Source organism: Rhinopithecus roxellana, chromosome 5 (assembly GCF_007565055.1).
Source record: "Rhinopithecus roxellana isolate Shanxi Qingling chromosome 5, ASM756505v1, whole genome shotgun sequence".
NCBI lineage: Eukaryota > Metazoa > Chordata > Mammalia > Primates > Cercopithecidae > Rhinopithecus > Rhinopithecus roxellana.
The window spans coordinates 62007377-62023305 of record NC_044553.1 but is presented as its reverse complement, the minus strand read 5'-3'; the positions used below and the strand labels follow the sequence as shown (position 1 = coordinate 62023305).

At 39.5% G+C, this 15929-nt stretch overlaps 1 pseudogene and 3 gene segments (V, D, J or C); all 4 read left to right on the top strand.

The window, feature by feature from the left end:
• Positions 1–15929, top strand: part of LOC104674124 — an 840972-nt gene that overhangs the window by 278876 nt on the left and 546167 nt on the right.
• The window catches only part of LOC104656245, a 632938-nt gene that overhangs the window by 105590 nt on the left and 511419 nt on the right, over positions 1–15929 (top strand).
• Positions 1–15929, top strand: part of LOC104656285 — a 576427-nt gene that overhangs the window by 70277 nt on the left and 490221 nt on the right. The window contains 1 exon segment of the V gene segment in view: positions 11141–11145. Within this exon segment, the coding sequence occupies positions 11141–11145 (5 nt within the window).
• LOC104656281 lies at positions 2811–5792 on the top strand (annotated as a pseudogene).

Here is a 15929-nt window from a genome sequence, read left to right as displayed (position 1 = left end):
CTTACCTATAAACATGGGAAGATCTGGGAAACACTCCACTCCCTGGGGTAGAGGTCAAAAGTTCTCTTTGGATACATAATGGCTTTGATGTATATGTATTTTATTTTTAAAATTTACAAAAATTTACCATTCATTTCACAGTATGAATTAATTTAAAAGTAAACATTTAAATTATTAGTTACAAGACATAAACTCATCTTCAAGACAAACAAATCTGAAATACCATCTCATGAAACTATACCTGTTTTTCCCCCATGATTTCATGTACCATGGGTATATTCCAGCTTGAGAAATTTAAGCATAGTTTATTCCTAATTTAGGAGGTATTTTTAGCTATAGTAAGCATTGGAGAAACATTAGTTAATAAGACAGACATGGTTCCTGCCTTTATGAAGGCCGTGTTCTAGGGGGCTATATCCAGTATAGAATGGTAGGCAGAGGGAATTAAAGTTTTACACAAACAACCTATGTGACCTTGAGAAAGTTATAACTCCCCTGAACCTGTTCTCTCATTTGTAAAATGTAGAGATTTAATTAGGCAGTTCCAAAATTTTACTAGCCTCACAAGAGCACATAGTCCACTACCTTTTTCAGTTCCTAACACTTAGTAGCTGGCCTTTTTTGCGAAAGGACAATTAGTTGTTATAGACATAGCCATACTGTTCCACAGGTTGCATGATAATGTAACAGTAGTAACAAGAAGCCACAGGAAGCAGGCAGAGAGGAGAGTGGCTTGTGAAGTCAACTGCTTTCCATACACAGAAACTACTATTCTATGTAGCCAGGCAGTAGAAGAAGAGGGAGAGGAAAAGGAGGAGATGGAAGGAGAGGGAGAAAAGAAAGAAGGAAGAAGAAGAGAAGGAGGAAGGGGAGAGGAGGGGGGAAGAAAGAGCGACAAAGAAGGAAAGAACAAGGGAGGAAGAGAGAAGGAGGAAGGGACAGAACAGGTACTAATTCAAAAGTAAATTTTTTATTTGAATTTGAATTTATTGTTTTTTTTTTCACAAGGCATTAGACACACTTTCTTTCCTCAGCATGAGAGAATGAGAAAAATTAGAAGATTCCCATTTGACAAGCATGAGGTCACACTGAACTTGGACTAGCTGGCTGAAACTCCAGAGGACACAGCTCCTCTTGTTAAGTTCTAAGGCAGGTTGAGAGACAGATTTTCTAGTAATTCTGGTTGTCCCTTGTAAAATTAATATAATTCATCTGTTCCTAAAGGAACTAAGAATATTGTAACTGGGAAACGTTTGTTCAATATTAGAGTTCTCTCTAGAGCTGAGTAGCAAATGGAAATGCTCGTAGGTGCCTAGAGTAGAATGAAATGAGTGTGGTTGTCCAAGTGTTTTAAAAAGGTACAGGCTTGATAATGTGTCACTAGGCACTGGGCCTTGGCATCAGAGGATAAACAAAAACGACGCAGTAAACCCTATTCTTCTCCTAAGTAAAGTGGGTGTCCTGAAAGGTTATCCAGAGATTGAAGCCTTGTTGTTTGTTTCTGAGTCCTATCTAAGTCAGGCTACAAGCTGTTAGATGTAGACAGGCCAGTGCACAAGAGCTATAATACAGGAAGTCTCTTTATGAGGGGCTGGGGAGATGAAGCCATCACAGCCTGCAAGACAGCTGAGGCTTATTCCAGCCTCTGTGAATACAGTCAACGACCACTAGGCTTCAGCCGCTGCTACTTCCTAATGATCCTCATCAGGGAACCTCTTCAGGTGTTCCCTGAAATTAGTCACCCTCATATCCCACATCTCAGAGCCTCCAATCTTGCATATGATGGATGTCTTCATTGCAGAATTGTTCCAGTATCCCTGGGCTAGAGTTTGACTGAGTTCAGATCAAGTGTATCACACACAGAGAGAGCTGGTTAAGCTAATGAGCTGTACAGGGTCCTTAATCACTTGACTTAGGCAACTTCTGTTCTGGACCTGATCCACTGTTGTAAGCTTTTATTTATTTATTTAAAGAATGAAAGCAAATATTAGGGACATACTATGTGTGATACAAAGAATCTCTGAACCTTAACTCTTATCCCTCTTTATTACATGTAGTAGTTGCCTTCCGTCTGACCCCAAGTACAACCTGCTTATCACCTACATCCTTTGTGTGTTTGCCCTCATTTTCATCTTCTAACAGACAATAAGATACAAGTTCAACAGCTCGGTGCTGCTTCAACCCCAAATGGTAGCATTAGGAACCTTTCCACCTGATTTCATAACTAAAATTTCCTTTTCTTTGGATACCCTTGGGAGTGAACAGTAAATTGTCAAATGTGTACTCTCCCAGAAGTAGAGTGGAGCTCTTAATGTTTCACACCATCGTTATTCCACAACTTCCAGTGTCTTTCAGAATTTCCAAACAGAGGGAAAAAATTAGGTGAACTTGAAATAGTAACTCAGTCCAATAGACTTCCCACAGAAGTGAAAAATAACTTTGTTTTCTGTTCACTGTATTAAACAAAAAACTGCCCTCTAGATCCCATCGCCAATTTATAGTAAGTACAAAGGACAGCAGAACATATTAAACCCATCACAAATATACGGTAAGCAAAATTTATAGTATGAAAAACTCTGCAAGACAAACAGCTTGGGTCTTTTTTTTCTTCCCACAAACTACATAGAATGAGTGAGGGGATCTATGGATTAAAAGAGACTTTAAAAACCATATCAGCCAGAACTGTGGCTTTCCCAGTGCCCCATGCTCACACCATATAGAAGTGCAAGCAGATGAAACTCCAGCACGCCAGCTTGGAGGGGGACCAGGGCGAGCAGCAACTGAATCCATAGTTCACAGATGCAGCCTGAATGGCACCAGTGGTGGGGGCCTGGGGTGCTCCCATGGATCACCAAGGGAACGATGATGAAGCAAATAAGGACAAAACCACATGGCAAAATGGCTTCATCGGGAGGAACTGGACACCTGTGAGAAATACTGTGCAGTTCTTTAGCATCTCTGAGTTCTTAGAACATAAGAAAAATTGTACTAAAAATCCCCCTGTCCTCATCAGGAATGACAGTGAGAGGCCATGACAGCTCTCTGGAGCCAAACTGAGCCACCAGCCACCCAGTCCAAGCAATAAAGATGGCCAGAAGGAGAACAGTGGCAGCTTAGGGGACATGAAAGAGAAGCTGGATGTGGAGTCTGTGGTGCACTTACAGAGATGGCCCTGCCACCCACACCTAAGGACATAAGCTATTTACCCACAGGCAAAGTAGCCAACACTAAGGTGCCCATGCAAGCTCTCTGGGACACCAAGTTGGCAGTGAATCGGTGGAGTGCAGGTGCACTGCCAGCCTGTGCCCAGCACCAACAGCATCCCATGGGTCCTGGAGCAGATCTTGCATCTGCAACAGCAGCTATAGCAGATCCAACTCACTGAGAAGATCTACACTGAGATGAACATGTGAGCCTCCCATGTCCTCCACTGTGGCAGGGCAGGGGCTGACACCCTGAAGACTTTGGGCATGTCCAGCAAGTTTCTACAGCTGTGGTTCTGCTCAGCCAGAAGGCTGGAAACCAAGGTCTGTCTCTGGACACGTTGAAACAAGCCAAGATACCGTAGCACGCCAGCATCCCTTCTGCCTTCACCACTCTGCCCCAGGACTGATGCCATTTGCTCTGAAGCCAGATGGGAAAAGGGTACTCTCTTCCCTTTCCCTGTTTGGGAAAACATCGTGTCTCCCATACTGAGTGCTTTGCTCCCTCAGGCTCTGGGCTTGGTGCTCTTCCAGGGTCCTTTCTCCACTATGGCATTAGACCCCTCCAAGAAAGGGAAAGGAAAGCTACAGAACATCTCCAAGCACAAGTGTAAGTACTCTAGCAAGGTTTTGAGGACTGATAGCTTCTCGTAGATCCACCTCTGCTCCAGCACTGGAGAGAGACCCTTCATGTGCTCTGTCTGTAGTCATCGCTTCACCACCAAGGGTAACCTCAGGGTACACGTTCGCAAACATCTCCAAGAGAAGGTGAACCCTCAACTGTTTTCTGAGTTCCAGGACAAAATGGCAACAGGCAATGGCAACCCATATGCACTCTGTACCTGCCCCCATCGATGAATCAAGTCTCTAGACAGCAAACTTGTCTTTGTAACTTCCTCTCTAAGGCTACCTCAGAATCTCTCTTCAAAGACTAACCCCAAGAACCTCATGGATGGCCTGTTGCCCAATGACCTGCATCCTAGTCCTTCTGCAGAAAGTGAGGGCAGGCCCACCCTCCCTGAGGTATGGACAAACAATAATTCACCAAGGATTGGTGGCTTCTAAGTGAGTGGGACCCCCAGCCAGGACCAGAGATGCTAAAATTACTGTAGCTGTTTGAGAACATCCACAAGGCCACCACTGGCTTCATTGTCTACTGATTCCTAAGCGTTCTCAAAATATATTACTGCACAGGCACCCACACACCAGGGAGTGACCATTCCAGTATAAGATTTGTGGCTGAGCTTTTTCTACCAAAGGCAATTCGCAGATGCACCTTGGGGTTCACTGAACCAACACACCCATAAAAAGGCAGCATTCATGCCCCATTTGCCAGAGTTACCAATGCTATGATATTGCAGCAGCATATTCAGATGCACGTGGGCAGTCAGATTCCAAATATTCCCTTGCCAGAGGATCCCTGTGACCTTATGGTCCTGATCCAATGACAGTCAGTGAGGATGGCAGTATAAGTGCCATCTGCTGTGATGATGTCTTCAAAAGCACTGATGTAGAAGTCAGCTCCCAGGAGGGCCCAAGCAGCTCCTCAAAGATCCCTGTACCTCTTTCCACGATGACTTCCCTGGATGCCCCAGGTGGGGGGATTGGGTCCTATCCCTTTTGGCTTGCAGCGTCAGAGCAGCCGAAAAATGGTTCAGTGGAGAGCAATGTCTTGACCAACAACTCATCCTCACTGAAACGAGACCAGGAGTGTGAGAGCCGAAGTTCAGACACCATGGAAACCAGGTCCTCCCAAGCACTCTCTCTGGCCAATAGTGAGGCACAAATCATCAAGTCAATGTCTCCTGATGCTGGGGGCAAATCAGAGAGCTTTGAGAACAGATGCAGAGATGGAAGGTTGGAGCAATCTCCCTTCAACTTTATCTGAGCCCAGCCAACATACGTCAAACTTGAAGTTCCAGGTATATTTGTAGGACCCTCAATCTTGTCTCCATTGATGACCCCTTTGTTAGATGCCCAGCTACACCGTCAGGTCAAGCAACACAGCTGCACCCAGTGTGGGAAGAACTTCTCGTCCACTAGTCTTTTCAGACTCATGGACAGACTCACACCGGAGAGAAGCCTTTTGCATGCAACATTTGTGAGACAGTTTCCACCACCAAAGGCAACTTGAGGGTCTACTATATGACACATGGGGTGAACAATAACTCAGCACACCATGGGAGGAAGCTGGTCCTGAAGAACACCATGGCTCTGTTAGGCACAAAATGAAAAAGAGTCTCAAAAATGTTTCCTAAGGAAATCCCAGCCCCTAAGGAAATCCCAGTCCCTTTGGTGAATGTGGACCCTGTTGTAAGGAACCACTATACCCCCACACTTGACGGTGGTCTGGTAGTGAAAACCAGTGAGCAATTTTGTGATCCAGAGTAGCTGTATTCCTACCTTCCTGGTTTCCTTGGGGGCTGTCTCAATCATGAATAACACCACCATCTGCAAGATGATAGCTCCCAATCAGGAGTCAGTGTGGATGTGGAAAAACCAGGTGCAATTGACAGCATTCCCAAACACCAGTTCCCTCACTTCCTGGAAGAAAACAAGGTTGCAGTCTTCTTTTTTTTTCTTTCATTTTCTTTTGTCTTTTTCTTTTTCTTTTAATTTTTTTTAGCTTAGCTTAACTTGCATGGAAGGATAAATACAGACAGAGTTAAATCTCTAGAATCTGCCTTTTTTTTTTGGTAAAGACCCATCTCCTCTTGTTTTCTTTCTTTTTTATTTTTATTTTTTTTCCGAGATGGAGTCTTGCTCTGGAGGCTGGAGTGCAGTGGCACGATCTCAGTTCACTGCAATCTCCTCCTCCCAGGTTCAAGCAATTCTCCTGCCTCAGCCTCCCGAGTAGCTGGGACTATAGGCATGTGCCACTGCATGCAGCTAATTTTTGTAATTTTAGTAGAGATGGGGTTTCATCATGTTGGCCAGGCTGGTCTTGAACTCCTGACCTCGTGATCTGCCTGCCTTGGCCTCCCAAAGTGCTGGGATTACAGCATGAGCTTCCTGCGCCTGGCCTTCTTTTTCTTAAGGGTATGCAAATGATGTTTACGAAGGTTGTGACCACCACCTCAAGCACAACTGAAATGAAAATGAAAAAAATTATACCCAAACAAATATACACTAGAATTTTTTTTTTTTTTGAAAGCAGCAGGTCTTGCAAAGTAGCCTTGTTACTTGTGACAAACTGTATACATACGACTTTCGTACAACCTAGGGTGACTTTTTCTAAGACAATTATCTATTTCAAGGTGGAACCATTGGAACTTATTGAACCACAATGGAAGACACACTACTTAGCCTAATTGAGGCAAAGGGTACTGGTAACTGTATGCAGGTAAACAGACAAGATCTGTCATCTATTTAGGAAACTGTTTCATATTCCCCCAACCCTGTTCACATCTTTTTAAAAATTTTTAATATACTCTAAAAAGAACAAAAAATTAAGTTTGTACAATTATAAAATTGCTTCAACCTTAGAACCTTAAGTAGGATTCTCTCAGATGGACTTATGTTAGTGCTTAGGGATTCATTGTGTGTGTTGCTGCTTATTCAAATGCAGTTCAGTCAGAGCCGCAAGAGTGCCAGTGTTCTCTTCATACTTCCCAAACGCGTTCTTCTTCCCGAACCTGAGGTGGACACCTGAATGGGCAATCTCAGATGACTTAATTTAGTTTGCCAGTGCCTACCCTATTGAAAAACTGGGTTTTCATTCTTAAGAAGAAACTCATGGAAGGGTGTGTTTCCTGCCATAGGTTTACATACTATTTTTTTGTTTTGTTTATTTGGTACAACTTAGGAAGATTATTTTTTCTTGAGGATTTTATGAAGGCTATGAAGTTGGAACAGGTGAGTCCTGGATAGGAAAGCTTTTAATTTATCTACTTTATTTATCTGTTTATTAGCCATAGTCTCTATTTTCCTATTTTAAGACCGCTGAAGAATTCCCAGGTTCTGTCTTAAACCTAAAAGTCAATGTATTGGTGGAAAGAGTTGGATGTTCAAGGTGTTGTGTGATTCCTTTATTTCTAATCTCCTTTTGTATATGTAATAATATTGAGCAAATGAAACATCTCTGTAATGGTTTAACAAAAAAAGGAGAAAGAAAAACCCTAACTTCTGGGAGAAGTCTGTCTCCTGTATGTGGAAGGCCCTGATTGAAATGTAAATGGAGACTGTTAGCTAATGTTTTGCCTGTTGGTTATTGCACCTGATTTTAGGCTTCCCCCCGACCACCCCCTTTATATTATTTTATTTTTTTTGGAATTTGTGCCTTTTCTTCTGGCATTGTAAGTGAACACAATAATGGTATCTGTTTATACTGTGAAGTGGATATTGTCACAGAGAACACACCAGTGACTTTTTCACTGTTGAGCTAATAATGCCTTGTGAATGTATGATCTTTGGAGGAACTCCTGTAGCTGTGCTGCTACTGTTATCTGTTGGAAAATAAATTTTGAATGTTTTCTCTTTGGAAAACATGTCCACAAATCACAATATGTGACTCTTAGGTGAATTCTGAATCAGACAAGCTGTAAAATAATTGAAAATGTGAACACATTTACTAATTTGATTGTGTTTTTAAAAAGTCAGAATTTAGTGATAGTACTAAAATAAACCAAAGCAAAATAATATGATATTTTAAAAATGTATGAATGGGTTTAAAAAAATAATTCAATGGCTAAATGTAATTGGGGCATAAATAAAACAAGATTGACCAAGAATCAATATTTGATGAACATGGGTGATGGGTACATGGAGTTTCATTGTTCCATACTGTATACTTTTCTATACATTTGAGAAATTTAATAAAATTAAAAATAGAAATTGGCTAGATTCAAATCCTGTCAGCGCCAGTGCAGCATGACTTTTGATTCTTTAGCCTATTGACGTCTCAATTTCCTCATCCATTAAATGGTGATAATAGAATCTACCTCGTGAAGTCGAGTTGAGAATTAAAATTATACATATTTACACTACACTTACATGTTTAAATTAAACTATACATGATTTTATACATACACAGTTTTCACACGCTGCCTAGCGTGGCATGTCGACACAGTAGAGATTCAGTTTGTGACAGCCAATGTTAATGGAAAGGGTAGAATTTGTTCAGGACCTAAATCAGATTTTCAATCACGTGCTAGTTTCAAAACACCACACTGCTCCTTGACGTGTTTTTCAAAGGAAAGAGCCAAAACTTATTGATAAGGCAACGACATCTTGGCTCTGCTTGAAAATCACCCCAACAGGGCCCTATATCCCTATTTGTAGCTCCAGTAAATATCCCCATTTGCAGCTGCTCCCCCACCAGTACCCACCCTGCTGATAGGCCCCAGGCCCGTCAGAGAAGCAGCACATGAGGGATGTTTAACATAAAAGTGTTTTCAGGGGGCAGGCAGGGCTGCTTTAATTGCCCTAACTAGGTAATTTAAGGTACATTTTCTCATATTTGCCAACAGACCAAAGAAGAAATGCTCTAAGATGTAATCAATATTCACATCAGCCTTCAAACCAATTTGGTTTCAGTCTTTCACAATATTGAAATAAACAACCCAGTGAAGTCCCACACATCAAGATAAAAGCTAACAAAGAAATGACATTTTTCCCTTGAGCAAATATACACCTAAAAGATGACTCGTGAAGCAATAAATATAGGTTATGGAGATTTTCCTCTCTTACTCTAAGAGTACATAAACACTTTTAAAATGTACTTGAAATATTACTGATTGCTGAATTAATATATTTTGTAAGATGAGGTAATTATTGACAAAGAAGATATTCTCATCCTGTATTCAGTTTAAATGCAAGCTCTCATACAAAAGAGAGGAGATTTATAACCTGCTCCAGGAAGCTAGGAGAAGGTTTCATCCACCAGCAAAGCGCAGACACATCTTCACTCTTCTGCTTGTTAACAGTAATATGGATGCCACTGTGTCTGGACATGGATCTGTGTCTCTGCTTAAATTGTCCCCATTGCACAGAATGTCCTTTCTCCATCTCCACAGGCTAAACTTCTGTCTCAACCTCCTATGACTGTACTTTCAGAAAGGAAAGTGCAGAACACAGTAGGTGAGAAAAGACATCTGTTTTGCTGGTTGATAGTCTAGAAGATGTGGCCTAGACATTGAATATTGTCATTTCATAATTTATAAGACCAACCATTAAAATGCAGAGTGGTCCTGGATAACGTATAGTCACCATTCTTATCTTACAAGACGCAGCTGTCCTGATGCAAAGATACAACATGTGTAATCTTTCCTTCTCTAAACTTCTCAATCACTCTTTAACCTTTGTTCCTACTTACCACTTGATATGTTGCATTATGGTTCCGAAAATTCATATCTATAACTATACCATGATCAGAATGGCTAAAGTGAAAAAGACTACACTAAATGTTGACAAGAACATGGAGCAACAGAAATTCACATATTCTGTTGGAAGGAATGTCAACTGGCACAATTTCAAAAAGCATTTGGCAATATTTACTATAACTGAACATGTGCATTCCCTGAGATGCAGAAATTCCATTTCTACCTATATGCCCGATAAAAAGTTACATATATTCATTTGTAAAACATGTACAAGAATAAGAACATGTATTACATCAGTGATTATTATATCCTAAAAATGGAAAACAACTCAGATGCACATCAGCAGTTTCAAAGACAAATAAATTATGATAATGAAATACTACCCAGCAATGAGAATGAATAAATTTGCCATATGCTCAAGGCAGATTGAATCACACAAATATTACTAAGTGAAAAATGAAAGCAAAAGAAATTTTTAAAAAAGGCAAGACTAAGCTATGAAGTTGTAAGTCAGGAGAGTGAAGATAGGAGCTATCTTTATAAGGAGATAGTGACTTGGAAAGAGCACGAGGGAGGCTTCTGGATGTTGGCAACGCTGTTTCTCAATTTGGGTGCTGGTTACATAGGTGATTTCACTTCGTGAAAATTCGCCAAGTTCTACATTTAAGTTTTGTGCACTTTACTGAATCTGTATTATACTTTAAAAGTTTTTAAAAGAAACCTTATCCATCCCATTGCCTAAATTTTGAGAACATAATTCTTATTCAATCCATCTTCATAGCCCCACTGCCCTTCACATTAGCCTTCATTTAAAAGAGGCTTCATAATTGTTTTTTCAATAAAGAACTGAGCTACATGTTTAAAAGGATGCTCTGGTCCCAGGATCTAGTGTGTTATTAGATGGACTTGAACTTTCCTGTGTAGTAGCTTACTAATTACTGCTCTAGGTTTAGATCTTCAGTATTGACATGGTTTTTCTCTTTGTCTCTACTCAAATCTAATGGTGAATTGTAATTCCCAGTGTTGGCGGCGGGCTCTGGTGGGAGGTGACTGGATCATGGAGGTGGCTTCTAATGGTTTAGCACCACCCACCTAGTGCTTTCTCATGATAGAGTTCTCAAGAGATCTGGTTGTTTGAAGGTGTGTGGCACCTCCCCCTTTGCTCCCTCTCTCTGTCTTTCCTGCTGGGCATGTGAAAATGTACTTGCTTCTCCTTCACTTTCTGCCATGATTTTCTGAGTTTCCTGAGGCCTCACTAGTCATGCCTCCAGTATAGCCTACAGAACTGTGAGTCAATTAAACCTCTTTTCTTCATAATACCCAATCTCAAGTAGTTCTTTATAGCAGTGTGAGAATGGTCTAATACAAGCATGTTACACATGGTTTTCTGTGACAGGCTTTTAACTGGCCTCCCTCCTTCCAGCATTTCCTCCCCATAATCTGCTCCCATACCCTACAAATGACTTATTCTTTAAAGAAACACAGTAGCAATCACATCAGTCCTCTGTTTAACAACCTTCAATGACCATCCTTTGCCTATAGGAGTAAGGTTAATTAAAACTCATGGTGTAGCTTTCGATGGCCTCTACAGTAGTCACGAACTTTCTGCTTCATCAGATTAGGTCTAACTTGTGAATGAGGTTGGGAGACATTTACTGTCCTCCATTAACAGCTCTGCTCATAGTCCTTTACTCCCATCATTACACCTGTCTGAATGCTTACCATAATTGTTTCTCCCGATCCTAGAGGCTATCTCAGACCACTATTATCTTGTGAAGAATTTTCTGGTCACCCCAGCTCACAGTGATCTCTCCCTTCTGATAAATCATCCAAAAAATGTTTTAAATATATTTCAAAAGGACCTTTTTTTTTCCAAAAAATTGTCGAAATATAGTTTTATATATTTTATGTATGTTTTTAAAATATAGTTCACTTAATTTTACAGTGCACTTTCATAAGCACTATCTCATTCACTCTTTATAATAACATTGTGAACAAGGCAAGGTGCAAAGAACTAATCTCATTTTGGAGATTAAAAACTGAGGTTCAGAGAAGTGAAGGGACCTAAGCCAGTGTGCTCAGCCAAGGCTAAAGCTCACTCTTCTCACCCAAGCTCTCTATACCCAATTACCTTTTTATGAGTATATACATTATCTCCTCCCAAATATACATTTTTTTCTAAATGTGCTTACACTTTTGTGTCTCTCACTATACCAGACAAGACATTTATGGGGCTATGTAGAGCTGAGTGATTTTATTTCAACATTGTTTCTAGCAAGCTCAAGGACTGACAAAGCTGTACCACCTCTGCTCTATGGGACTTCTGTAGCAAAAACTGAATTGTAGAAGAAAACAATCACTGCATCTCCAAAAAAAATCTGCTTTTGGAAGTAAGAAAGAGACAAGAAAAAGAGTCTTTCAAAGGTCGGGCAGCCTTAATTTTACCTTTATATCCTAGCCTCCATATTGAAAAGTTTCAAAGAAGGTTATAAGAGGTAATGACAGTAGGCTTCAAGAACTACAAATGAATCACAATGAAATAAGTTTCAAATTGATCAAATTCCAGAAACCACTACTCAAATAATTTAACTGGCAAGCAAAATGGAGAACTTTTTGATTTTGAAGCTCAGTTTAATAGAATTTAACTATATTAATATAAAACTTAATTTTTTTATTCCAAAGGCTCTATTACACTAAATCTTTCTGGAAGCTAGCCACAGAACTAGTGTGATGAAATAGAAAGAATGGGGAACAGACTAGGTGGATGTCTGGACACCCCAAACTGAAGGTAAGTGCTACCTTCTATCCTAACATTGTTGACTTCCACAAACTCAGGTGTTAGACACCTGAGCACTAGAAGTTAAACATCTAGATATGAAGACTAAGAAAAGAAGAGGGAGATAGAAGGACCAAAATAAATCTGAACATTGTAAAGAAGGTATTCACACAGTCTTTATTTGCCTAGTGCTAAATACATCCAGTATCTGTTCCTAGTCTGACCCTTCATTCCAGATGCCTGTGCCTGGGCTAACGGGAGTAGAGACAGCGAATAGAATTTGCTTTACTATCTGCTCTTCACTCAAGTGAAAGCCATTTGAGGCAGGAATCGTGTTTTGTTTTGGTTTATGTGTTTTTTTGCAGAGCTTTACATGTGATGTAAGTCTGAATTTCTGGAATGAGTCACTTGAGCCTGGGGATTTCTGAGCATGCATAGTGATTTAAGAGTGGCTAGATGATCTGTCTAGCCAGAGAATCTTGTCAGCATGGTAACTGTACTCAAGACCATGATTTTACTAAGAATTGAAGTGTGTAGGCAATTTTAATTGGTGAGAAAATTCATTTAGGATAAATATTTATTATTTGAAGATTTTTTTATGTTCACTTTATTTTTGCCATAGCTATTGTTATTATATTGACAGCACTTCCCATCAGAGCCTGTGTAAAAAAAATACTATAGTGGTCTTCAGTAACACAGTCCTAATGCTTTAAAATGGTTTGTGTAAGCAAAGAACTATGCTTTAACTTCTTACTATACTACAACCATACCTTGCACAAAGTAAATCCAATCCTAGCGAAATTATGAGCTATGAATTCTGCTGGTCTTGTTTCATTAGCACAAATAATTTTAAAAGCGCTAGACAAATAGGCCAACAGATGTCGAGCAACCAGAACCTTTAACTGAGATTCCTGAAATCCCTAATAAAACAAATAAACAGGAGACAGCTATAATAAAATAAATGCCTCTGTAATGAAGAGAAGTGTGTAGTAGTAAGCATCTAAACATGGCATTGTAAAAGAAACAAAAAGTAAAAAGATGGCATCTCAAAAGCCAAGTTACTAAAGTAAGGTTACCTATCTCTCATAAGGCTAAAGGTGTAAGACTGCTGTCATCCAAGTATGGTCCAGGGAACCCTAGACAGACCTTTTAGGGAGTCTGGCACTCCAGTACTATTTTTATAATAATAATAAGACATTACCATCCTTTTTTACTTTCAGAGTCTTGCAGGCATATATGCAAGGTTTCCGGTCTACAAGATATGTGGTAAGGTCATTACTCTGATGGTTAATGGAATATATTCCTACCTCTATCTCTATTCCACATAAGCAAAACCTCTTTAAAGTCTTCTTGGAATTTCTCAGTAAAACTATAAAGGGATCCTGAGACCAATACATTTGAGAACTGATGGTTTACAGACTACAAATTCAATTTATCACAATATGACTTTGAATAATATTTTTCCATTTCACACACAGTGTAATAAATTTACAGCATTTCACTTCCATTCTTTGTGCTATTGTTGTCAACACATTTTTATTCTACATAAGTTAAAAGCCCCACAATGCAGTTTTATGGTTTTATCTCAAGCCTGTAATCCCAGCACTTTGGGAGGCCGAGACGGGCGGATTACTAGATCAGGAGATCGAGAGCATCCTGGCTAACACGGTGAAACCCTGTCTCTACTAAAAAATACAAAAAAACTACTTGGACAAGGTGGCGGGTGCCTGTAGTCCCAGCTACTCGGGAGGCTGAGGCAGGAGAATGGTGTAAACCCAAGAGGCAGAGCTTGCAGTGAGCCAAGATCCGGCCACTGCACTCCAGCCTGGGCGACAGAGCGAGACTCCTTCTCAAAAAAAAAAAATATATATATTATCTTTTAAAGTTTTTTTTTTTTTTTTTTAGCACTTTAAAGTTCTGTTCTGACATACATTGTTTCTGATGAAAAGCTGGCTGTTATTCTTAGCTTTGACTCCCTGTACCTAAACTGTCTTTCCTCATCTTTCTATCCTGTCACCCCAACTGCTGTTAAAATTTTCCCTTTTATTACTGGTTTTCAGAAATTTGATTACAATGAGGCTTGGGGTAATTTTCTCCATATTTCTTCTTTGTATTTATGAAAAATTTTCAGCCAGTATTTCTTTAAGTATCTTTCTTTCTCTCCCTCTCTTCCTCTGAGGCCTCAGTTACACCTATTTTAGACTATTTGATTTCGTAGAGTTCAGGAGCACTATTTCTTTTTTTTTAAATCTTTTTTCTTTGCTTCAGTTTAGATCATTTCTACTGCTTTTTCTTCAAGTTCTCTAAGCTTTTTTTCCTGTGATTTCTAATCTGCTGTTAATCTTGTCCAACTTATTTTTCCTTTTATTTATTTAATTGTTTTTTATTTCTACAAGTTCCACTTGGATCTTTTCATGTCTTCCACTTTTCTCCTCCTTATGTTTCTGTATTTCTTTACATCCTTGAATTCATTTTTATTGTATATATGTAGTTTACACGCACTGTTTTAAAATCCTTTTATAATAATTACATAATCTGCATCATTTTAATTCTGTTTCTTTCTCCTGGTTATAGACTTTATTTTCCTGGTTCTTCACCTGCTTGATAATTTTGATTGGGTGCTAGATGTTATGTATTTTACATTGTTGAGTGCACAATATTGTTATATTACTTTAAACACAATTGGACATTGTACTGATCGTTAAAATAATTTGTGTATCATTTTGATTTTTTGAGACTTCTTTTAATTTTTATCTAACAGCCTTTATTCTGGGACTAATTTAACACACTACTAATTTATCACCTTTCTGAGGATCCTAGTGCCTGTCCCACGCATTACAATATCTCTTGAATCTTGGATGCTAGTAGTACAAACTATGCCCAGCACTGTGTGAACTCTGGAAATTATTTGGCCTGTTGCTTCTCTTTGTCTGAGTTTCCTCTCATACATATACAGATCATCCAGACAAAGTGTGACCCCTCCAGAGCCAGAGTTATCTTCTGAATCTCTCTCTCCTCCTCTTTCTCTTTGTCTCTCTCTCTTTTTCTCTCTCCCCAAATTCCTCCTCTCTGGTACACTAATTCATACCTTCTAGATGCTATAGGATCCCCAATCTCTTATTCTATTCCTCAATACAATGAGGCAGCTGTGCTGTGTTGTGGTTTAATCCTCCCTGTGCTGTTGCCTAGAAACTGCCTCCAGGAAATAAGTGGAAGCAATGTTAGGACTCACTTCATTTATTTCCATTATCTCTGTATTATCTGTAGTCCAAGGTCTGAAAATTTCCTTTATTTTGTCCAGCTTTTTAATTTGAAGATCAATTTCTGTAGCAGTGTACATTTATCAAGGAAACAAAAGTCAAAGTAATTTATTTGTGTTGTATTTTACAGTTGTAGTGGTCCATGATAAATTGGTGAAAACACTGATTATTTATCACAGATTATTTGAAAAAAGCCACATCAGATAACGTTTCTAACATGCATTATCATGTTTATAAGATGGCATGCTAATTGTGTCTTGGAGGCTTAATAGAACTGATTCAGATAAAGGAATAAAGGAGAGTAGAGAGGACTTTCTAGGCAGATGTTCTCTGTCCCTTGAGAACTATAAAGACATGTGCAAGGAAGAGA